This window comes from Cololabis saira, chromosome 22 (assembly GCF_033807715.1).
Source record: "Cololabis saira isolate AMF1-May2022 chromosome 22, fColSai1.1, whole genome shotgun sequence".
Lineage (NCBI taxonomy): Eukaryota > Metazoa > Chordata > Actinopteri > Beloniformes > Belonidae > Cololabis > Cololabis saira.
The window spans coordinates 12965829-12990033 of NC_084608.1; the positions used below are offsets into that span (position 1 = coordinate 12965829).

At 39.8% G+C, this 24205-nt stretch overlaps 1 protein-coding gene across 6 annotated transcripts in view; it reads left to right on the plus strand.

Moving 5' to 3' along the window:
- The window catches only part of ctnnd2a (catenin (cadherin-associated protein), delta 2a), a 312351-nt gene extending 289768 nt beyond the window's left edge, over positions 1 to 22583 (plus strand). For 2 of the 6 annotated variants that reach the window (XM_061713369.1, XM_061713371.1), the window contains exons 20-25: positions 932 to 1181; positions 4825 to 4909; positions 14890 to 15025; positions 18407 to 18538; positions 18996 to 19072; positions 19953 to 22583. In XM_061713369.1, the coding sequence (XP_061569353.1) occupies positions 932 to 1181; positions 4825 to 4909; positions 14890 to 15025; positions 18407 to 18538; positions 18996 to 19072; positions 19953 to 20372 (1100 nt within the window). In that variant the 3' untranslated portion in view covers positions 20373 to 22583. The remainder of the gene's footprint in view (positions 1 to 931; positions 1182 to 4824; positions 4910 to 14889; positions 15026 to 18406; positions 18539 to 18995; positions 19073 to 19952) is intronic. The other 4 variants (XM_061713370.1, XM_061713372.1, XM_061713373.1 and 1 more) reach the window with 3 other exon arrangements.
- The last annotated feature ends 1622 nt before the right edge of the window (positions 22584 to 24205 follow it).

Consider the following 24205-nt stretch of genomic DNA (forward strand, 5'->3'; position numbering starts at 1 on the left):
GTGCTCATGTTTGATTCATCTCCACACGGCACCTTAGTCAGCGCAATCATATCTTTCACCGGTTCAGTTCGGCGGGTCTCCTCTGCTCTCATTCCCTGTTCGCTCTGATCTGCCTGGCCCCTCTCTGTAGTTGTCTTCACATCTCACTCTCACGGGAAACTCCGCGGTGAGTTTCACCGGCAGATGAATCAGAGGCACCTGAGGAAATATCTTGTTGAGTTTATGTGTCTTTGCTAATGTGATAAACTGTGACATTCCATGATTTTGGGAGCATTTATGTCCACTAGTTACCCTTATACTGGTTGAAGTGATCTGTATTTTAGGGATGTTATTAACCAGTCTGATAACTGATAACTGAGGCTGCGAGTTGAGACAGCTGTGGCTGTATGAGATGTCTTTAACTTTTCACCATTTCCTTTCTGAGATGCATTTTGCTAAATTCCCCACCAAATCATATTCTCTCCATCTGCTCCAGCCTCTCAAAAGCTGCCTATGTGTGCATGTTTATCTAAAGTCATCTCCTGTATTTCGTAATTACACCAGTTTTCCCTTTCTTCATTTTCTCCATCTTATCGTTCTTGGAAAGTGAACTTCTTTGATTTAATTTTGTTTAAATGCTAGCCTTTTCACTGAAATGTCAGGAGCCATCTATTTTATTGGATTCTCATCATCATGCCAGCATGTGTGTATCTGAGGATTTGTAGTGTGGCCTCTCAAACCAAATCTTTATAAAGTTTTCCAAGTAATTCTCCATATGTGATGACTCTGAGATCAACCTGTCGTCTACATCCACAGTCAGCAATGATACGTAGTCACTTGCATGGTCGTATTAATCATAATAACAACCTCCTCAACTACACAGATTTCAGAGAACAACCGTTTATCAATACTTTTGGTTCCTTTCTGTTTCTTTTCACCACAAAAAAAACAGGTAAATACGCCATGAGAGATTTGATCCATCGGTTACCCGGCATCAGTACCAGCACTAACAATAATGCCACCAGCATCGGGACCTCTGGAACAACAGGCCCTCCCAGCAAGACCATGTCAGACGACACAGTAACTGCCATCTGCTGCGCACTGCATGAAGTGATCACCAAAAATATGGAAAACGCAAAAGCCCTACGCGACGCTGGTGGCATCGAAAAGCTCATCGGCATCGCACGCAGCAAAGGAGACAAGTGAGTAGGCCGTGTTTAAGAACTGGCTTCACTGAGTTTTGGTATTTCTTCATTTAAGTTTCTGTTGGTTTTTTTTAACTGCTGTAACTATTTCTTATTTTCTTATGCATGTCAGTTCCTTAAAAAACATTTAAGATGTGTAATTAAATGTATATTAAGAGTTCAAATGAGTTGCATGAAACATTTTATCTCTCAAACCTTCTCTGTATATTATTGAAAGACTTTAGGTTATCGGTTCTGTTGGGTTTCTTGAGCAAAAGCCATAACTTGGTCAGACTGTGAGCTTAAATCCCCAGCTGCTCAAAACCTTGAACTAGAGTTCTCTTGAAATGTGTATCGACGAGAGAGCCTTAATCTGTGTAACATTTGTTGGATTTTCACATTTTGATGAGAGTGGAGTGAAAAACATCAAAGTGTGTGCTTCGTCTATATATTGTTCAGATACACACAAGCTGGAGAAGCAGTGGTGCCCACTGGCCACGGCTGAATTGAAAAAACAGATTAGCTCTGCGGTTTCACTGTATTTCAATTACAGTAAATTTGTTTTTGTGATTGTCAAATGACATTTGTCCCATGTTTTGAAGCACTGTTTCCCCATTATGCAACATGCATTTGTCCAATCTTGACAGGGAGGTTTTTCAACCAATTATGTAGCTAAAAACTAAGAGCTTTATCTGTTATTTTCTTTCATTTTAGATTTGTATTTTGTAGGGAATTGTATGGAAGAGGCAACGAACAGCAGATTTTAATGATGTTTATTGTCTCGGAAAACATCATTGTGATGAGCCATTACTTTATCAGAACTATAAGTAATGTATTTTTGTTTTTTTACCATTAGTCTGTAGATTTCACACAGACTCTCTATGGTAGAAAAAAAACAACAAACACTGAAACTTCTATTCTGCAAAAGTCATTCAGGTCAGTCTCAACATTTTAAGTCCAAATTGTTGTCGGCATGGGAGACATATTAGAAAGAAAAGCACAATATTGTACAATACTCTTCTGCAGCTGTTATGCAATGAAAGCTATCCCCTGTGAATGTTAGAAGATTACATTTATATCATTACATTAGTGAGGCAGCTGGCGTTTATGGCAGTGGTGGCACTCAACATGTCAGACTGCAGCTTGTGATTATTTATCTTTTCTTTTCTCTGCTGATTGATTGAGGCGCACAGAAAATGATCTTTGATCTGAAGGAGATCTCATCACTTCTTTTTTGTTTTTTTTTTACAAACAAAAGTAACCAAACAGAAGAATGGTCATACATTTGTGGAAAGTATGCTGTTTCCTCAAAATAAACCTGGATGGATGGATGGATGGATGGATGGATGGATAGATGGATAGATGGATGGATGGATGCTTTATTAATCCAACTACATCTTATGATGATGATAAGCTGCACATGATTTAATAAGCTCTCTACCTTTTTTATTTTAAAATCTTAATTTAAAAGTAAAGTAAAGCTGTCAGAGGATAGAGTAAGGTAAAGAGTGTAAAGACATCCTCTAAAATAGAGAAATAGAAGTACAAGCAGACACTGGTAGCTAAATATTAAATATAAAAGTAATTAGTTATATTTTGTTGCTTTATACTGCATCTATCGCATATACTGCTTCTGACAAAACACCACACATAACTGACAACATGAATACATTTGGGTCTGAAGTTTTCGAATTACATTTTGATTAATAGAAACAGTCATTACATGTGCAGCGCTGGTCTCAGCAAAAAAATGTATATTCATTTTAACTTTTCCCAGAAATGAAATTGCAGGTGTAGAAATCCTCAACTGATTACATTGAATCTCAACCGTTTACGATAAAGTACATCATGTTTATTTTTAAATGCAGAGCAAATTTACCTGCACATTTGTTGTTGCTCATGTGCATTGCAATTTTTCTCATTTTTACAAGGCTGATTTCCTGTGACTTTTGCAGAAATAATACAGGCTATAATTGCAGCTGAATTTCATCTGCTTGATGTTACAATAAGATTCGTTGATGTGGTTCAAATACCCTCTTGAAGGAGAATTAAAGTCTCTTATCATTACAGGCGAGAAAAGAAAACTCATTAAGGACTTTATGTGAAGAACTTAAATTCTAAAGTTTGTTCTAAAATCTAGGTACAAAGCTAAGCATATTATCGTTAGTGTATTGTGCTTTTCTTTTTGCCACATCAGTCAGCTCAGCCTAAGCAGTCAGTAGTGAGTCATGCCTCAATGCAGCCTCACATCCATCATTTGTGACTGCACCTGGGTTTCCTTGTGAACATTCATCTGGAAAAAAGACGGCCATAGAACAACAAGTAAGACAGAAAATAACTCTTGTCACAATGGGAGACCGAGCAGGGTGTTCTGTCTAGCTGCTATGGCAACGAGCAGGTCAGGGGTTGCCATGACACTGGAGTGCGATTAGACAGAGGTCAAACTTTGATTTATTGATATGGGGAGAGACTTTGCCTATTTGGGGAACTGAGCTCCGGGGCACTATTACAGTGAGAGATGAGGTGCTGAAAGAAAGCTACATAAATGCAAATTTCACAGTGACTGTAGTTATCAGCTAATAGCCCACACATCTTCATTTTCTAAGGGTAGGCAGACTGTGGATAAATGCTCATTATCTGGACTACTCTGGTATAGTCACATGATTACACACTTTTAGATTAGGAAAATGCCAGAGACATTACAGCCATAAGATAGATAACAACTGTTTATCAACTGTGGGGTATGAGCTGAAAGATACACTGAAATGAGAAAAATTACACCTATTGACTAAAAACCTACAGCTCCGAAAAAAGCGATTGGCAAAGCACATCCCTGTCAAACTGCTCAAACAGCAACATGATTCTTGCAGCGCGTGAGACAATGTTCCATTTTTGGCTGGATTTGTATCTTTCAGCCTGACTAAAATGCATTGCTGGTCGATTTAATAACATTAATAACTCAGTTCCATCAAATGTCCCAATGTGCCATGAAGTGAAAAAAAAATGTCCAATAACAGGACCGATCCTGAACAGAATATAATCATTTTTACGGCCGTGGTTCTCCTGCAGTGTCATGTCAATATGTTCATTGTGAAAAAAGGTTTGTCATTATCTTCTGACACGAACCAGAACCATTTAGTGATGCTTTATATGATACTGATGCTGCTAGTGTTTATAATGGATCAGTGTGACTGTGACACATTGTGGTTAGGCAGATGCCATGATTTAGTGTTGGTGCCATTACAGCATTTTCAGTCTTCCAAACTGTTGCACGTTTTATGGAGAAATGATCAACCCCAGTGTAACATTTCCTTGTCAAATAGAAAATGAGCATCCTCTTTGCTCCCCTCTGTAGCTGTTATAAAGGCAGGATTTATGAAGTGACTGCGAGCAGAGTCATTTTTCTATCTGAGTGGCGGGGAGGGGACCATTAGCATGGTAGAGTGGGTAATTTTAAACCCAACTGAAAAAGTCTGCCTTTGCCTGAAAATAAGGTTGTTCTCTTGAAAAGAGTGATGCATGCCTGACTCTTGAAACCAGTACAAGTTCCACTGGCCTGCACACGCCTCGTGTCACAGGTAAGGACAGGTGACAGAGTAGCATGACAAAATAAATGGGGTTCGAGAGAAATAGTTCTTTGTCTTTGTCCATCTCCCTCCAGACACTCAGCAAAGGTGGTAAAGGCAGCTTCTCAAGTCCTCAGCAGTATGTGGCAATACAGAGACCTGCGCTCTCTCTACAAGAAGGTAAGTGCGGGACCAAGCTTTGAATTCTTGCTGCACCATCTGTGTCCTGTTTACGCATATTTTCTATAACTTTGTGCTTCACCGTGTACTCACAGATGCACAGGAAATAAACTGTATATAGTTTTGCTGGTCTGGCATCGGTCCCCCATAGGACTCTTGTTATTACTCCTGGATATGCCTGTGTCATTAAGGTGGAAGAAACGTAACAAGCTAAGACGAAAATGTGCCAGATATCTAATTAGGTGGAAGTGGCCATTGTAATAATTATATTAGGTTTCGTGGAACAGCATAATTGGAAAGACATTGCTATATTTGGCAAATTGGCCTTGAACTGTGTTAGGAAGAGGGCTTTTCGCTTCCCCTGAAGCAGATGATTAAGGTGATTCTCTGTGTAAACACTTTAATGAAGCAATTAAAATATACACTTGCAATCTGTTTTTATTTTTTGAATTTAGGCAGCTACAGGTTTCATGTTATTATTTTCACCTGAAACCTTTACCAGACTTGAAGTGAAGCTGTGCTAACTCAGATCTTTCTATCCTGCATCCAAGCAAACATTACTCATGCTTCCTGACAGCTACCTCTATCAGTCAGCAGTTTTTATAAGTAATGGTATTGATTTGATGTTTATGACGGTTTTTAAAAATGCATTAAATGCTGATTTGATATATCGGTTAAGCAACACCTAAATTAACAGGGTACCTGTTTAATGACACAAGCCCTCTGAAGCTTGACACTTTTATCTGTCGCAGCATACAAAGAAGGAAAACTGCGATGAATAGCACAACATTAAGTCAGGTTCTTTTCATGATCAAAAAGAAAAAATTAAGTGGATATCATTTTACAACCCCCAGCTTATTATATTCAGAAGATAGTGGTTTTGGAGATAGTAGTTTATGGCACTGTTCAGTTATGGCTTCATAAATGTTCAATAGTGACAAGTGAAGTGAATGACTTTGATTATGTCGTAAAACTGGCAATTGTCAGTGGGAGAGTTAACAGGTTGGAGTCTGACATGTCGCAGGCTTTGTGCGACTTTGATAGGGACGGTTGCAATCAGTTGTCTTGACAAGACAAGAGCATCTCCAAACGTCTCATGAAGTGTCTCTGGTAATAATATAATGGTTTAATAGAAAGTTGTCAGACTGCAAAATGCATTGCCGCGTTCTGTGTGTGTAAATTGCCCATGCCGTCCATTGTCTATCAACTAGCGGGCAATATGTCTTTTCAATCATGTGGGCTGCCAGGGAAGACAAGTCAGCAGATGCAGGTTGATGCGGTGAGCAAAGCTCTTATTTGTTGCTGTTATAGTTGACATATATATATATATATATATATATATATATATATATATATATATATATATATATATATATATATATATATTATATATATATTATATATATATATTATATATATATATGTGTATATATAAAACCTCCTTTCGCCTTGATCATAATCCCAATAAAAGAATAACAGACCTCTGGTGCACAGCATCCCAGCTGAATGTTGTGGTTACCAAAAGGATCAATAACTTTACTATTTTGTGTGGTTTCTTTTATTTACTTACCTACACATTGACAAAGCAGTTAATTTACACGTAACACTGAAAGCTAAGGGTTATTTAGTGGATTATTCATGAATGCAGTAGTGAGGTCATTAAATAACAGCTCAAGCAAACACGAATCACCTCCAGCATATTTATAATTCTTGTGTTTGCATTGCTCTGAAAAAGTTACTCACTTGTTTTTCAGACAAATAAACCAGAAAACTGCTGAAACCAACATGTTCCTACCTTTTTAGTTTCTTTTCAGATGTCCCATCCCTGCACACACATGCAACTTGATCAAAAGTAGCAAAAGATGTAGCATCACCTCTTTGTGTCAGTCATGACTGTTCCTAGGGGATCTAGAAGTTATAGTATCTGCTATTTAGCTCAATAAAGCTTCAGAGCTATAAACACAGAGCTTCAGTGCACTTTTTGAAATTTTAAGTAGACGTTCCAAAAAGGTGTTTTTAGCTTTGAATGTGTGATCTTCACATTTCTATTTAAAGGAAACCGAATGAGCTGATGATTCAGTTTGTGTGGTAACATCAAAGAACCTAAATTGTACTCAATGTGAGTTTCATCATTTTACTTTGAGGGTGCACTAGAATAGGTTTTCATGCTGTAATGTTGAAAAAACACAGTACTCTATAATGCTGTCTTTACTCCAGTGATGTTGTTACTCTAGTATAAAACTACAGCACGCTGAGAGAAAGCGAGAAGTCCCAAAAGCACAGTGTGACCACCTTTACAGGAACACATACATGTTATTTTTCAATACAATACAGAAGCATTTAACTTTCATGCCCCCTGTAAGATTCTTGTTTCGTTGGTTCGTTTCTGAGCAAAGTGTCCTTTTCATTTATTCAGTTTTATAAGCAGTTCTTTATGCTCAGTCCCATCATGATTTGGTGTGGAAAAACATTTAACTTGTCATCGAATGTGCTATTAGTGCACCACGATGTCATTCAGTCCTTTTCTATTATTTTGCTGCTAATGTAAACTGAATTTCAAGTACCTGAGTCTCAGTGTTCAAAGATGTTGTTAAGTCTTTGATAACGGTCATTTCTTCCATCTGCTTTGAGAGTGAAGCAGAGGGTGCTTGACTCAGTGTCTCCCTTGCATGTTTTTCCACGTGTGATTGCCGCCGCAGTCACTTCAACACAGCCTCTTCCCTCGGCATCAGTGTGGCCTTGTGTCATCCTCAAGACTGTGCTGCTCTCCCCATTCATCACTCTCTCATCCATCCCGAGCCATTACATCAAGCAGTTCCCCCATGTGTTCCACCTGAGCCTCATCTGCTTCGCCTGTCTCTAATCATCGCCACTGGATAACATTACAGTTGACTGGATGGCATAACACTCCAATGATCAGACACGAAGGACACTAGCTTTCCACACCAGATGTGCCCAAAAGAAAAAAAAACTTCATTTTTGGAAGGTGATCTATTTATTTTTTTTCCGTTCATGTATTTTTCACCCCACACTTATTATAGAAATGTATAATAGCTCATCCACGTCCCTTAAATGATGGATGATCATCTTTAAATGCAATTAAAATGAAGCTCATCCTACATCTATTTATATTCAAATGCAGCTGCTGTATTTCTAACTAAGAATGACTTTTTAAATGGTGACAGACACAACACCATGTCTCTCTATTTACTGCCCAAATTGTACAGTTAGTGATAGTGCAGTCTTATTTTCTGACTGTGGAAATTGTTGGGTAAGACGATTCCCACTTTGACTTGATCACCAGAGTCCAGAGCGCAACATAAGTGACTATACTGCTCGCATCGCTGCAGTGACATACCAGGTCATGGTTGTTTGCTGCAGCGAAAAACCAAACAAGAAAAAACTGTTAGCCTCCGGTTCAAATATGGATCAGCATGCAGTCTAAATGGAAAAGGAGAGTGCTGTCTCTGGCGTGTTTGCAAGTGAAGGCAAAGGTAGAAAAAAAAAAGAGGCAAAGATGAGGAAGAAAGAGAGATGTGTGATGGATTTTTTGTAGTTCAACGATAATGCGAAAATGTGTGGGATTTATTTGTCAAACAGCAGTGAGAAAACTTAATCAAATCACTTCCTGCAGCAGTGCCATGAGAGCAGTCGAGGCTGAGAGAGAGGATGAAAGAAAAGCGAATCGCAGGTGGCGAAGAGGCACACCAGTTTTTGAACATATTCAAAGAAAAAGTTGCAAGCTCTGATGAATAAACACTAAGTTTGTATGAAAATAGCATCTGAGATGACTTAAAACATCTTCGATGTTGAAGTCGTTAATAAACCAAAGCCAAACTCTGTCGTAGCTACACCGACTTTATAATAAATCTTGTATAATAGTCTCCTGAGTGCAGTAAAACTGCTTCTACCAGAGTTAATTTGGACTCTTTGACAGGATGCATCCCCAGTAAATGTGTGTACTGTTTCATCCACAGCTCAACTGACGTGAAGCCACGGGTCATCTTTTAAGTACACAATGACTGGGCATTGCTGCTCAGGAGGGGATTCATACTGAAAACAAGCAAGTGAAGGATAGTCGCTTTGTAAATAAACCTATTCTTAATAGGCCCAGAAGGACTTAATTCACTGACTCACTCAAACAAACATCACACCCTCCCTTTTCTTCACATACACAAGTAGAACAAATAACTTTGTATTCACCACAGTTACACTTTGTCATGTTCGCTGCATCACTTGTGTTGGGCTGCTGTGCCTCATTTCTTGATGAATGACCTGTCTTGGGCACTCAATCAGACTCATCCCTCCTCTCTCTCTCTCACACACACACACACACACACACACACACACACACACACACACATATTTCATTTTTACATCGCAAACCCACACAAATCAGTACACGTGTGACAGATGGAGTTCAGGGTCAGAGAGATCTCGTGTCTGTCACACGTGTACTGATTTGTTCCAAGGATTTGTAATTCACCGTGCGGGTGTGTTTCTGCGATGCAAGTGAGAAGCTTGTGTTTGATGTCAGTATGTGTGAGGTCAATGATTGCACAGCCACGTCTTTGACAGGATTATTTCTCCCAGAACGCTCAGGAAGCACTTGCAAAATAAAGGGATATATTTTGAAGCAAATGCGGTTTAATGTAGCTACAAATAATTATATTTAACAAAAGGGCATTGTGACTATTTCTCAAACTGTCACTCGAGCACCAACAGTTTTCTGGAACTATTTGTTGCAAGATAAATACTGTATGGTGAGATTCTTTATTTTGAAATCTAAAAATATATTCTCCACTGCTACACTCTGTAAATAGAAAAGACAGTGTGAAGGAGATGCATTTGAAAACCTCAGCAGACATCAAACCCACCACTGGTCTCAGAAGCTGCCTCTTTGTTTCGCCTGGTTTCTCTCTGATGTTCACCTGTGAGATGAGGAGAGACAGCCCAGGGGGAGATGGAGGTGTGTTGAGATAGCCTCTGTCAGGGTAGAGTACTGAAAACATTGTTTTAGGAAGAGAGTGAGGCAGAGCTCCAGCACGGAAAGTATCCAGGGCTGTTTTCCAAAAGGAAAAGATGTGCCGTGGTAGTACAGTGTACAAGCCAACCTCTAAATCGGATAAACCAAAAGCAATAAAAATGCAGGATGTAAAGGTCAGAGGCCCATAAATCCTGCGAGGACAAATGGATTGTGTGAGTGCAGAGTGCCACAACTGTAAATCTTCAAATCTGAGTGTAAATGAGTGAGAAAAAGACATGGATTGAAGGAATGAACAGTGACAGCGTTCAGTGGTCAGTGAGACCCAGAGGGGAACAACCACTCACCGTGTGTAACCTTTTACAATTTGCGCCATAATTGCTTTCTGGCTTGACTTTCACCGGCTCATACAAAGACACACACATGCACTCCTCATTTGTTGAGGTGGTAATCACTTTTTACCTTGCAATTCTCAACCTTCAACAGCTCTCACCAGCGATGGTGAGAGCAACAGGCAGACTAGTTGCCTGGAAACCCTCTCTCTTTGTGTCATCTCATTCATCCAGTGGGAGCTGAAAGAATGAAAACGAGGAGGTGGGTGGAAAGAGAAGAAAAAAACTAGTGAAATGAGTATCGAAATCGGCAAAACCTGTTTAGTCCAAACTGAGATGATCGTTAGATTGCTCCAACATGCTCTCGTAGAAGCTACAGGATAGTTGAAGCTTTTAAAGTACAAGCATATGCTGAACTAACATTGATCAGGAAATCATAAATATTTAAAGTAAATAAAACAGTACCTGCGAGGTATGAATAAATATTTAACAGAAACAGATTTAAAAATGCCCAACTTTCCAAAGAATTTAGATACTTCTGGAGAAAATGGACAGTGATCACCATTTCATTTCATCCAAGTTGTCCGAGGACAAGAATGGGTATTGTTCAGAGTTCTTGCATGACATGCGAATGTACTTTTGATCCACTTCATACATTGACTATTGTGTATATATACGTTTTGCACACAGTTTAACTTAATGAATTCAATGAAAAGTTGTCATTTTGTGTAGAAAATATGATTTGCTTATCCTGACATGCAGTATTGATTTTACTGATGTAGAACATGGCTCCCCTCTTTAAATTGTTTTTTTTTAGTTAATAAATATATTAACTTAGTATACTTACAATTTATGGTAAAATAAAAAAGACAGTTTTTAGTTTATATTAATTGTTTTTCAAATGAGATATAACAGGGTTTCCGAGGGGTTTTAAAAAGTATTAAAAAGTGATAAATGAAAATTGCCAAATTTAAGGCCATTAAAAGTGTTAAATTCACTGTCAGAGGTATTTTTTTTTTTAATTGGTATTATCTTTTACATTTTAATCAGTCTATTTTATTGTCATTCACAAAGTGAAATAAATGTGAAACATCTGGAGTCTATAAATCTGTTCTGTATAGTGTTCTATAGGTCAAAATCTGTATTAATGTTAAAAGGTCCGTGATTAACACTTAATGTTGTGACAGTTTTTAAAAAAAATCTGAAGGTAGTGAAAAAGGTATTAAATTGGTATTAAATTTAACATAAGGATTGCTGTATAAACCCTGTATAAAAGAGCAGCAATAGCCTGGCTACACATGTGATCTCTGGTCACTGTCACTATTACAATGGCGGATATTCATTGAAAACACACAAATATATGCCATGTACCAAGATATAGATAGTTTTTTTTTTTGTGTTTCATCCAATCCTAATTCAGAGTCATTGTTGTTGGGCAGTGTTTGTGTAGACTGAGACTGGAATAGGTTCTTCTAAAGAATTTAAATTGCAATTTCACAGCTATAGGCCACAGGGAGGGGGAAAAAAGTGAAAAAGTTAAAGTTCATTTATATGTGATGACAGCTTCTAAAAGTGAGTGTAACATTTTCACACATAGGCATATTTTTCTTCCTGACTCGCCCCTGTTTATGATCTTCTGGGGAATTCAATTATTAGAAAGTTCAGCTCTTGCTCACTTTTTTCAGGTGAGCCCCCGAGGAACGCCGTGGCTCCTTCCAGAGCTCCGTCTGTGAGCAACAACTCACGGCACACTGCATGTATCACTCTCCTGGATACATTTATCATTCAATATTCAGTGACCACGTTCTCTTGAGCAGCATGACAGTTTGACAGTGTCCAATCACACCGCGGTCCAGTGTACCTTCGGGAGGTTACATTACATTTAATGAGATTTGTTCGGGGAGAAAAGGAGCTCCAGAATGTGAAACGAGGTGGGAGAGAAGACTGGAAGACTGCTGAATAGGTAGAAGAGGTGAACACGAGGGAAGAATGGGAGAGTCTACCTTTGAACTATTGTGTGTCAGGGGATCCCATTTTCTATTAGTTTACAGTGCCGTGCCAGAAAATATGAGTGCGCTAACTCCAGCCCACTCCTCACTCGCTACTTCTTCTCATCCTATTGCTTTCTTTTCTGCTCTGTCATTACTTTCTCCCTCCATCTCCCTCCCCCTCCTTGCTCTGTCATTATTTTGTGTTATCTTTTGTCTTCCTCGGGTACTACGCTGCCTGTCCCACTCTCTGCACTTTCTGCCCCGTCTCCTACGTCCTCTCATTCTAACCTCCAGCCTCATTGTACTGAAATGATTCACCTCACCCGTGTTCTCCCCGTCGCCGCCCTCCCACTGCTCAGCTGAAGCATCTGGACAGCACCCAAGCTGTGATGGAACATGTCCCTATCATCTTTTATCATCTGCTTGTGTTTTGCTTTTTGAGGTACCCAATTATCTTAATGCTAAATTGAATTTGGTTCCAGCTCTGTGATTTTTGTTGACTCTCATTATCCATTTCTATGAAAAGGGCTTTGCTCCAATTACTGCTAAACTAATACAAACTCATTGGCTTGGCAATAATTATGCTTGTGGAGCTGTTTTTTTTGTATTAGCTTTTGTCTGCAAGGACAGGGTGATGTTTATTAAACTGAGTTGATGCAGGTGTGTGAACGTCTGGTGATTTACAGCAATACGCTGATACACCACAACATTATGATTACCTGCATAAGATGAAGTAACACCGTCCTGTTAAAACAGCTCTGAGGATTCAGGGCTTGTTAAAAGATCATCGGTGCCTGACACCGGGACACGTAGTTTGCGGGGGTGTGGTCTCCGTGGACTTGCTTCTCACGGATACCAGCCAAGGTCGAGAATGCGAGGAGGAAGATTTTTCCAGCATAGTATCACACTGTTATGAGTAAAATAAGCAAGTTGGTGTGAGTCATTCATTGTCCTTGAGCATCAAAATGGTATATTTTTATTTGACCTTCACAGTAAGACAAGACTGAAAAGAAAAAATAATGAAATGTCAGTTAATTTTTGTTTTTTAAATGCTTTTTCTGAGTACCTTGCAAACCAATGAAAGCAAATGTCTTTACCTTGAATCTTTCTCAGTGTGAGGGAACATGTTTGAACTGCTCGAAATAGGTTCATAGTCATTAAATTCAAACCATTTTATTTCATCTTATTATAGTGATTCCTGAAGTAAAATCATTTTATGATTTTTGTGGCGCCAGCACAGGTGTCAATAGGGCACTTTCTCTTAAGTACAGCTCTATAAACAGGGCTCTCGTGTCTCACGCATTGAGCGTGAAACACATGCATTTCAACAAGTTACACATGGCATTTCTCAAGCTGAGAAATTATTAACTCCTCCGCACAGATATTCCAACGGCCCATCTTACAAAGGTACACGCTACACTACTGCACGTTGAGCGCTCATACAGCTCAGAGCTGCTGTCTGGAGTTACCAACCCATCGGCCAATCAGACAATAGAACATTTTTGTTGCCGGATGAGGTCTGAGTTTCAAACACTTCATCCCCAGTAAGACAATATACATGCATACATACATACATACATACATACATACATACATACAGTGTGTGTGTGTATATATATATATATATATATATATATATATATATATATATATACATTACCCCAAAAACATATATTAGTAAATATATGTTTTATGGCAAATTTTGATAATTCACTAAATACCATTGTGAACTATGCTCAAAAGTCTGAATAGTGTTTAAAAAATAAATATATTTTTCTATTTTTTATTGCATTTGACTTTCTTGAAAATGTATATGTATAATACTGGGTAGAATTACCATTAAACTGTTCAACTTTGCCTCAGTATTTTAGGTATCCTTCCACAATTTTCTCACAACATCCCACTGGCATTTTGACCCATTCCTTCTGACAGAACTGGTTGATCAAGTTTGTGGGCCTTCCACGCCAAAGCCTTGACCTGTTGGCTGATATCTTCACATGTTGCTTAACTGGTCCACGTATGCTGTCGTTTGGTGAAGCTCAATTGGATGTCCTACAGAAAGAGCATCACCAAAGCGGTACAGCAGGGGTTTCACTGTGGATAATGATATTCCATTCCCAGTTTGAAACAACATCTTTACAAGATCTTTTGTTGTTGTTCTGTGGTTCATTTGCACATTTCACAACAAGACATGTTCATCTCTGGGACACAGAAGCTGTCTCCATCCTGACTGAAACGGCTGTGTGCTTGCATGCCGTTTAAGCTGGCATGTCATTTTTTTATGTTTGAACATGGGACTTTTAGGCATCTGTAAACGCTACATGAGGATGAACCAGACCAGCAAAGGTCCACTCAAATTATGTCATTCAGCGTAACAGCAGCTTCTAAACATCATTTTGTGGAATTCTCTAAGCTCTTTCAGGCCACTTCAACTTATGTAAGCTCTCTCTCATTACCCTGACATTCAACAAACAAAACAATTTCAAGAATCTTAACTGCTATAAAACAGTTAGAGGAAAAAATAAAGTTAAAAAAGAAATGTTGGTGTCTTTTTGTAAACAGATTTCAAACTCTCAGTAATTGGTCTCATGAAGATGAAGACACAGAAGACCCAGTCTGCTTCTATCTGATTGTTATTGTCAGTAACTTGTGGATTCTGTGTTTGTTTTGCAGGACGGTTACTCCCAGTATCACTTTGTGGGCTCTGCCTCAACAATAGAGAGAGACCGACAGAGGCCCTACTCTTCATCACGAACTCCCTCCGTCTCTCCCGTCAGGACATCCCCAAATAATCGCTCTGGTGAGCAACGTATGAGGCTTAATTAACATTCTCTCACAAACATTGATATGGGCAATATGTGGAAAAGTGTTTCTCTCCTAACAGTCAAAGTCAAATTTAAGACCAAATTGTTGAGGTATCTTTTCTTCAGAAGGTTACAAATGTAATGTTAAGATTTTAAGTTGCAGCGAGGCCGAATTTAACCACAAATGATTTCACATGGCCAGACCTCTAGTTCTTTCCTCAGGTCCTGATATATTAAGGTGCAAAAGTTGTTCTTAAAGGAGCAGAGGAAGAGTGAGCTGTCACACTTTATTCGGCAAAGATTTGGGAAAGACCTGCAGTGTGTAAAAAGCAGTCCCCTGGAGGTGTTATATCACATCCAGTTTTAAATGTGGACATTTTGTATATGTTTCATCTTTTCCCTGCTTGCAAGTTTTATACTTAGGGCTACAGGATCCAGCTTCATATTTAACACAACTATCTTGTTATGAAAGCATATGCATATTTTGCAAATGGTTACAAACTTTCCTCTTACAAGATGGATTTTTTTCAAAACAAGGAAGGCAAATGTAAGGTTTTATCTTATTCTATATAAAAGTCACCTGTGTGACAAAATTCACCTGTCACCTTTCTATCAAAAAGCTGCACTTGAATGTCAGACTTGGTTATCGTTGGAAGGCATACATAAGGATGCATAGATCTCAAAGTTCAGCAAGTATCAACATTCACCAGTAGATCCGTCTTCACGCTGGGGCTAAGTAGTGTTTAGCATCAGTGTCTACTGCCCACTGGGTTTCATGCAGCAAAGCATGATTAGCATCAGCTTTCATCCCGAGCCCACTGGCCTTCATGCTTTGCAAAGGGCACATTAGCATTAGCTGTTAGCACGGGTAGGTGAAGAGCCTTTAGCAGTTGCTTCTCCACCCTGGGCTTAGCAAGCTGATGAGGCAGAAAAGTACTTTTCCTTCCTTCCGGCTTAGAGAGGTCTTCAAGGACCCGGCAAAGAGAGAGAGGGAGGGGGAAGAGAGAGGGAGGGGGGAGACGGGGGAAGTGAGGGAGAGAAAAAGTGTGTTTGTGTGTGGGTGTTAGGAAACAGCGACAGAGGGAGGGATGAGATTAACAGGGAGAGAGATAAAGAGAAAAGGCAAGGAGGCACAAAGAATTAGGGATTGAGGGATGGTTAAAGCAGGGAGGAGGACGCGTGAGGATTTGACTTTGGCAAGCAACATTGAAAGTAAGGACTTCTGAGATCATAGTACACAGAGAAATTTGTGTGCGTTTATAGCGCAGTGGACACGACTCCTTTCCCTGCTTCCTCTCTTCTCAGCACACCCCGTCTCCTCTTTGCCTTTGTGGATGTCCACCCGCATTCACTCTTTTCATTCTCCTCCACTTCCTCCTCTTTGCCTTCTTCTTACCTGTTTCTCTGATCATTACAGGCTGACCCGGTGCACCCACTCAGTCTAACACATACAGACACCCACATGCATCTGTAACTCCCCTCTGCATGCTCTCCAAACTGCAGTCCTGCTCCTTAGAGAGGTATCAGAGCCAAGGAGTAATGATCCTGTCCAAGTGCATTGGGACAGGAGCAGAGAAAGAGCTGGTGTGAGGAGAGAATGATAAAACTGTGAGAAGCAGAGTTTTGATGCTGAGGGAGAAGACAAAAGGAACGAGACCTTTGGATCCACCACTGGCTCCACCACTGGCTCCATGGGGTCCTGCAGTGTTTTGCACTGATAGAATGAGTCTCCGAGGATGTCAGCTCCCCTCGGTAACCAGAACCAATGGTGATGATCTTTCTCTGAAGGAGTTTCCACCTAAATACAATCCACCAGAGGTGTTAAATGATAGAGTACTAAGTAAAATACGTAAATATATTAAAAAGAGCAGCTCACCACATCCAACTGGGAATAGATAATTGTCCTTTGGTATTCAGACTGGTTCCAAATAGATTTAAAATAAAGTCCAATAAAGTCCTCGATTAAATTTAGAAAGTTTTATTTCTTTTTTTTTTTGCCCAGAAGCATGGGAAATGTTTCTGAAAAAGTGGCTCTCTACTCACAATGCTACATGCACTGTGTAGCACTATGTTTCCACTAATATATTGAGTAGATCCCTAATATTCAGAGTTCTTAAAGCTGGGTCTAAAGACCTTATTTTTAGACCTTTTTTTTTCTTTAACTTTTAAGTTCCTAGATTATGTACTTATATATGGTGTACTTCTGGTGGTTAGTTGCAAGAATGTTTAGCTGACCACACTGAAGGGGCTGATACACAGATATGCAGGATTGTGGAAATTCGGTGTGTCAAGATAAGAGGCAGTGAGTAAGCCCTGAGAGTGTGCTGTAAGGGGATTACATTATGACATGCTGAAAGTATGTGTGCATGCACGTGTGTCTGTTGGTGGAAAAACCGGAGCTTGGTAAATGTACTTTATACTTGAAGTAAAATACGTGTGGCATTTGTGTCATACATTTTTGATGTTGTTATGACAGGGATCCACATTATTTAGGTTGTGCCGTTGTTAAAGTTTTGTGTAATTATTTAACAATGCACAGGGGCAAAATTGATATGTTATGAGAAAGATGGTAAATCTTTTTCTTGTGAAATCCATCAAGCCTTCTTGCAGTAAACATCTCCCCTTCATTTGTAACCTTAGATGCTTCTTCGTTATAAGCAAAGATATCACAATTGCTCACAAACACATCCTTTATTATTCACATGGAAAAATGGCTTGTCAGTATCCAATTTACATTTAATATGGTTAAATATTATCCATAATAAATCTCTAGCATTATGAAGTATCACAGAGTCCTAAATTATGAGTCAGATTAAAATAGCTGAACTTTTGATATACTACTCCAAAACTTTTAGCACGGCATGGAAAACAACAGGATCCTACTGGCCCAGTACTTTAGTTGATTCATGTCCAGCGCCTCCATTTTTAGCTGCATTTTGGTTGCACATCTCAATATTTTTAAATCAAGTCACCTTTGTTGACACATTGAGAAAAAGAAAAAGGCCACACAGTCTCAGATCTGGATATTCTGCAGGATTTTTAAACTCGTAGAAAAAAGAAAAGTGGAATGCATTGCCTCAAGTGAAAAAAAAAAATACAGCAGATGCAAAATTTGATATTCAAATATTGTGTCCATAAGCGTTTGTGTGAATTCCCAGACGTCCTTTAACACGCTGGAGGTGACCCTTTCTGCTGACAAGCTAAATGATGAATAATGACCGTGCACCTTGAAAGACCAAGAGATGCACCGACACACAAACATAAGCAGGCAGACTGTGAAGGCTCATGCTGTTATGGGTTTATTGCTCATTACTGTGTGTGTGTGTGTGTGTGTGTGTGTGTGTGTGTGTGTGTGTGTGTGTGTGTGTGTGTGCGTGTGCGTGTAGCGAGCGCTCCAGCCTCCCCCAGAGACATGATGAGTCTGAAGGAACGCAAGATGGACTATGATTCCACGGCAACCAACGCTGGTTTCCATAGCAACAAAGGAGAGCACACATCACGGAAAGACAGCATGGCAGGTGTGTGTGGGGATATATTTAAATTAAACAACTCTATTTTAACACCCTCTGTCTTTTTTTTTCCTCTCTTCATTACATTTTTTCAGTTATTGGTCATCTTTTTTTGAACCTTGACCTTTTAAGTTCTCAGTTTTATTCTACTGATTTTTCTCCTGTAGCTACCTTTGCATTCTTACCGTCTCCTATCCTGTCTGTTAGTCCCCTCTTCTTCCTCCTCCTTCATTTTCTACCTCTTCATTATTTTGCCTCTTTTCTCATCAATGTTCTCTTGAGGTCATGAAACACAGACTGAATCCCAGTTCTCCAAACTTTTAATAAAACTACGTTAAGATTTAATTTATAATTAGATTTTTTTTGGCTCATTCAATTGAGCATATTTCTGACTTTGAATGATTAGTAGTTGGGTAGTTAGTGATCTCTGACTCACAAAAAGGTGTCTTTCTCTTGTTTCATTCAGTTCAAGTGTCATGTGGGACATCCACGTTGTTCCGAAACTCTTACTTGACTGCCAGCGATGACATCAAGCAGAACCAGGTGAGTTAATGGTCCTCTAAAAATGCACGTTTTATATATACTCTCTAGCACACACCAACACTACTGTAGCAGCGCATGTGTGTCGCCAGGGCTTTCATAGATGGGCGTATACTGTCATAACAAGGTAATTATTAGGAAAGATAGCACCAGGATGGAAGAAGCACAGCAGATGCAAACAAAAGGTGTCTCGCTGTGATAAGAGGTTCTTTGGCAGAAATGCGACACAAGCACACTCCCGTCTCAGGCATCATCAAACCACTGCAACCTGGAACCACCCCAGACTGGCAATTAAAACCGTTACCCAGGTTGATTTTGCTAATTATTTGCTTCTGTTTAATGTCTCTGCTGTTGAAGAGGGAGGGACAACAAAAAAAAAGCATTGAAGCTTTTGACTTGGGAGATTAGACGTGAAAATGTGATTGGATTTCTTAAATGGCTTTAATATTCTAATTAAAGTTTCAGTTTATTCAACTTTCACTACTGGTCGTTAAACTCGACTGAATAAACGAAATGAGTGTGTAGGCAAAAGCTTGTTTCTCACATAAGTGCGCCTTGCATCTGCGCCCTGACACACAAACATGCAGCTAGCCAGTGTGGGTGATAGCGTTTGATAAGAATTTGCTCTTTCAATGCCTGCATGTAATGGAGAAATCACAGCATGAGCACCTGCCCAACCAATTCCTATCTGAGCTGTTTTACCCAAGCTGCCAGCCTTTCAAACCCTTTTTCCCCGTGTGTTCACTTTCTGCCTGCCATCGCCCCATCTTTGCTTTCCTCTCCCCTCATTTCACTCCTTTGTTCTCACATCCCACGTTTCCGTGACTTTCTGTCTCCACTGTGCTGCCCCTAACTCTGCCACATCCATCACTCCCTCCCCCAGGCTCCGGCCCAGCCCTGCGTTGTGCCCCCTCAACCCCAGCAGGACAGCCCTTCAGCAGCTGTGCTAAAAGACTACGACCCCTACCCTCCCCCTCCCTCCTTCCCCCAGCCTCAGCCGCCGCAGCCTCCACCTCACAGCCAGAGCCGGAGCTTTGACGACACCTACTACGAGGACCAGGGACCACCGGCTCCCCCGTCCCAGCCCCAGCCGCAGGTCCAGGTGCAGGTCCAGGCCCAACCTCAGGCCCAGCCCCAGCAGAGCTCCGCCGGGCCGCCCAGGGACCCGCGGGAGGACCTACGGATGCATCTGGGCCTCAAGTCCACCGGCAACTATGTAGACTTCTACTCAGCCTCTCGGCCATACAGCGAACTGAACTACGAGACCAGCCACTACCCGGCCTCGCCCGACTCCTGGGTCTAGTGTGACGCTAATCATCGGGTGCAGGGGAGGGTCTGTGTGTGCTTGTGTGAATGGGAATATTTTTGCAGGAGATTAACATCAGATTAACATGCAGTGACTGTAAGTGGCATTTTGAAAAGGGATGTCATTTACAGTGGCAGGAAATTTGTGTTCTTCGAAATAATCAAAGCAGAACTTAGATGGAGTTAAAAGTGAAGTCAGGTAGAGAGACTGTGCATGTGCATGCAAACATTTTTTTTTTTCCCCAGACCACTTTATTTCTTTATACTAAACTCAGTTTCATCTAAGTGGACCTGGTGGGAGTCGGTATGAGGGAGTGTGCGCGAGGAGATTATGCAGATGGCTTGAGTAGACGAAAGAGATATGATCAGGAAATAATATGAGGCTGAGGAGAGAAAGCTGTCAGAGCCAGAATTACCCTGACCCTCTGTGGTAAACAAAGAAATGAAGAAATTAGAGAACAAGATGGCATGAGGGCTCTTGAGGAGGTCAGGAAGAGTAAGGCAAGGACAAAGACGAACCAAGCACAAGACAGGAAGCGGATGTGTACCATTTCACCAAAGTGACAAACGTAGCATTGGTTTTATCCACCTTTTCATTTTCATTGCCTTGCCACCTCTTGTGGCACCGAAAATTTGTTTTTAAGGAATGTCATTCTTTTACGTCTTTTGTCTGTACTTTTCTACATTTTCACTAACAAAAGGCATTCTTATTTTTTTGTGTAGATAAAAGGTGATACAGTGTGTATATTACACATTTTAGAAGCGGTGCTTATAAATCATCTTTTTTTTTTCATGACTGACTATTACTGACTGAAACAACAAACGCTTCAAAAAGAAGTGAAACATGAACACAAGAATCAAAAGAGACAGACATCATCAGGCTGGATGTCAGTGGACGATTGTTTTTTTTTTCCTCCTTTCCCAGCCAGAGAGGACATCCTGCAGCATCTGTGATTTTTCTCTCGCCATCAAGTGAGTTCTGAAGTGGACATAATCAAACGTCAAGAGCATTTTAAGTCTGCAAGAGCTTCAGATTGGCAGAGCAGCATCGTTTCCGAATCCCTGTCAAGAAAAGTGCTTTTTCACTGCCTAAACAATGTATGTGTATGTTTAAAGCACACTGTCTTTGCGAAGGGTCGTCCTTCAACTTTGGGGATCTGTTGTGTTTTTTTCCAGTGTCAACATTCAGTGATTTGTCATCATTACTTTTGCATAAAAACTGGCCTGTTCAACAAAATCCACCATGAATACATGTCAGTGAGCAGTGGAAATGCATTTAAAAAAAAAGAGAAACATGACATTGTGCCAACCTTTGACACATCGAGGACCAGTCATAGAGGACTCTGAAGGGAATTTCTGTCAAAGTTTACAGACGATGACTTGATGACTCCTTCTGCTGTTTGTAAATCTTTTTCTTGTGTTTTAATCAGGTGAAGCCGTACTTGTTGCTGGGGATTATGGGTAACTTCTCCCCACATAGATGTACAGACCTGCCTCTCTGTGTTGACCGGGCATGTGTGAGTGTGTGTGTGTGAGTGTGTGTGGACATTGGTGTGTTTGTGTACAGTATATGTGCATGTATGCGTGAGAATGTGTGGCTTGTGCATATGTGTGTGTGTGTGTGAGCACACGTAATCCTGAGTGAGTGTATCTATGCATGCGTGTGTGTAGTGGTGTGTGTGTATGTGTGTGTATGTGTGTGTGTGTGTGTGTGCGTGTGCGTGCGTGAGTGTGTGTGTGTGTGTGTTTGTGTGTGTGAGCATTCCTGTTTAAATCAATGTCCAAACAGCATTCCTCCTGACAGTTTGTCTGGTTTTACAACAAAAATTTAAAAAAAATCAAGGTAAAAATCACTAGAATCAATTGTTGATATATAATGACAAATCTATAAATATATGAATATAAATATATTATTATACATATGTATATATATAAATATATCAAATTTTTATGTGCTGATGTCAGTGTCACTTAATGCAACTAATGTTCACAGAGGGAAAAAAAAAGTTATTATGTGGTGTACAACAAAACTCTTGATCCAAACATTCAAACTGCTGATTGGGATCCAGTACCCCCCCCCCCCCCAACCCCAACCCAAACAAAGCAGATGTCCCACCTGAAAAAGCTCAGGCTCCGGTGCGAGTTGTGTGTAATTGTGTGTCCATGCTTCTTAGATGACCCTGCTGAGAGAGGACCGTACTTGAACACAAAAGGAAAAAAAAATAAAAAGACTCTTTGCAATCAAGCTCCATGGTCTCCACTCCTCTTGATCACATTTTCACAGAGATGTCAAATTCTTTCATTTATCCGTGATTTGTTCTTTTTTTTTTCACACGTTATTTATGATTTTCCCACAAGTCCAAATTCATCATGTGATGTTCTGGTGTTCGTTAATCTGACACGCTTTGATGTGTTTCAGTTTAATTCACACCTTTACCCTCTTTCTTTCTGCCTGTCTGTTGTTCAAATGGGCTCGGCTGCCTTTGAAGATCTAACAAAAGTAATAGAATAATTTCTAATAATTTTCCTTCCCACAGCTATCATCTGGTTTCTGCGACACCTTTTTAAAATCATTTCTGAAGTATAATAGGTAGTCAAGTTGTCTAAATATTAAGTGCTGTATATCAAAGAGTTTTACCAAGTGCAGATTAAGTTTTCTCGAAATCCTGCTCGCTTACAAATTAATAGAAATTTTATTTTTTAGGGTCTATAAATATAATAACTGTTTTTAATTTTCTAAAAGCAAATCATGTGTTTCAGCCTGCACTTTGCTGCAGAACGTCTTGTGTAAAAGATATTTGTTAAGGAGGTAAAGACACCCATACAATAAAAGCTTAATTTCATTCAGCTTGGTAGATGATCTCCAATTAAAAAATGGAAACTTCTTTGACCAGGAGCTCTTTCTGTTTTCCTTCCACATTGCAATGATTGTGCAAATGTATTTCATGGTGATGTAGCCAAATCAGAGTAGAATAAAGAGTTCAGGGGCTGTTTTCCATCAAGATGGAGATGGAGTTAGTGAAGAGCCAAATGTTGGATAGCAGGAATGTAGGAGTAGAAACAATATTATTTAATAAAGCTTTATTACATCTTGAACCTACCAAGTCAGGATGTACAAAGAACCAAAAATAGAAAAGTGTGGAGGCGATGAGAGCAGACTGAACAGTTGAAACACAAATGATCAGCTCAACAGAGACGTATAACAGACAGATGAGCAGACTGTCCAGATGCCTCAGCAGAGAAGTGGTCAGGAGGAGAGAGAAGACAACGTACAGAGACAGGTGGGGACAATTAACCTGCAACAGGACAATGTACTCTAAACTTCCCATCATGTTGAAATAAGCATATTCAACCTTTAGCAGGTTCTTTAAAATGCCATTAAGCATTATCTTCTCATCCACACAGCCGACAGACATGGAGCAGTTTTTCTGCGTCAGGCAATAAGAAAGAATAGGAATGATAGACAAACTTGAAGGGAAGGAAATAACCAACACTGGAAAGTTTCAGTCCACAAACCATAACATAATGACGCACATGCACATTACTTGAGTCCTTAACAACTTTGCTTGTCAAGTAAAATGAGTTTAATATAAATTTAATTCAAGTCAAATTCAAAGGCCCAAAAACCTGTGTTCTAAGGTTTTTCCATAAGTGTCTGTAGCGAAGCATTGTGAGACAGGAAAAAGAAGCCCTGAGCTTTCCAGAGAGATTTGATTTGTGGATAAATCTGTTTATATGCTTGTCAGTGAAAGTGTCCACCTGGAGTTGACATCATTTACAACTCTGAGTTCAGTTGTGCATCTGAAGCAGCTTTTTCTAGTCGATTCAGTC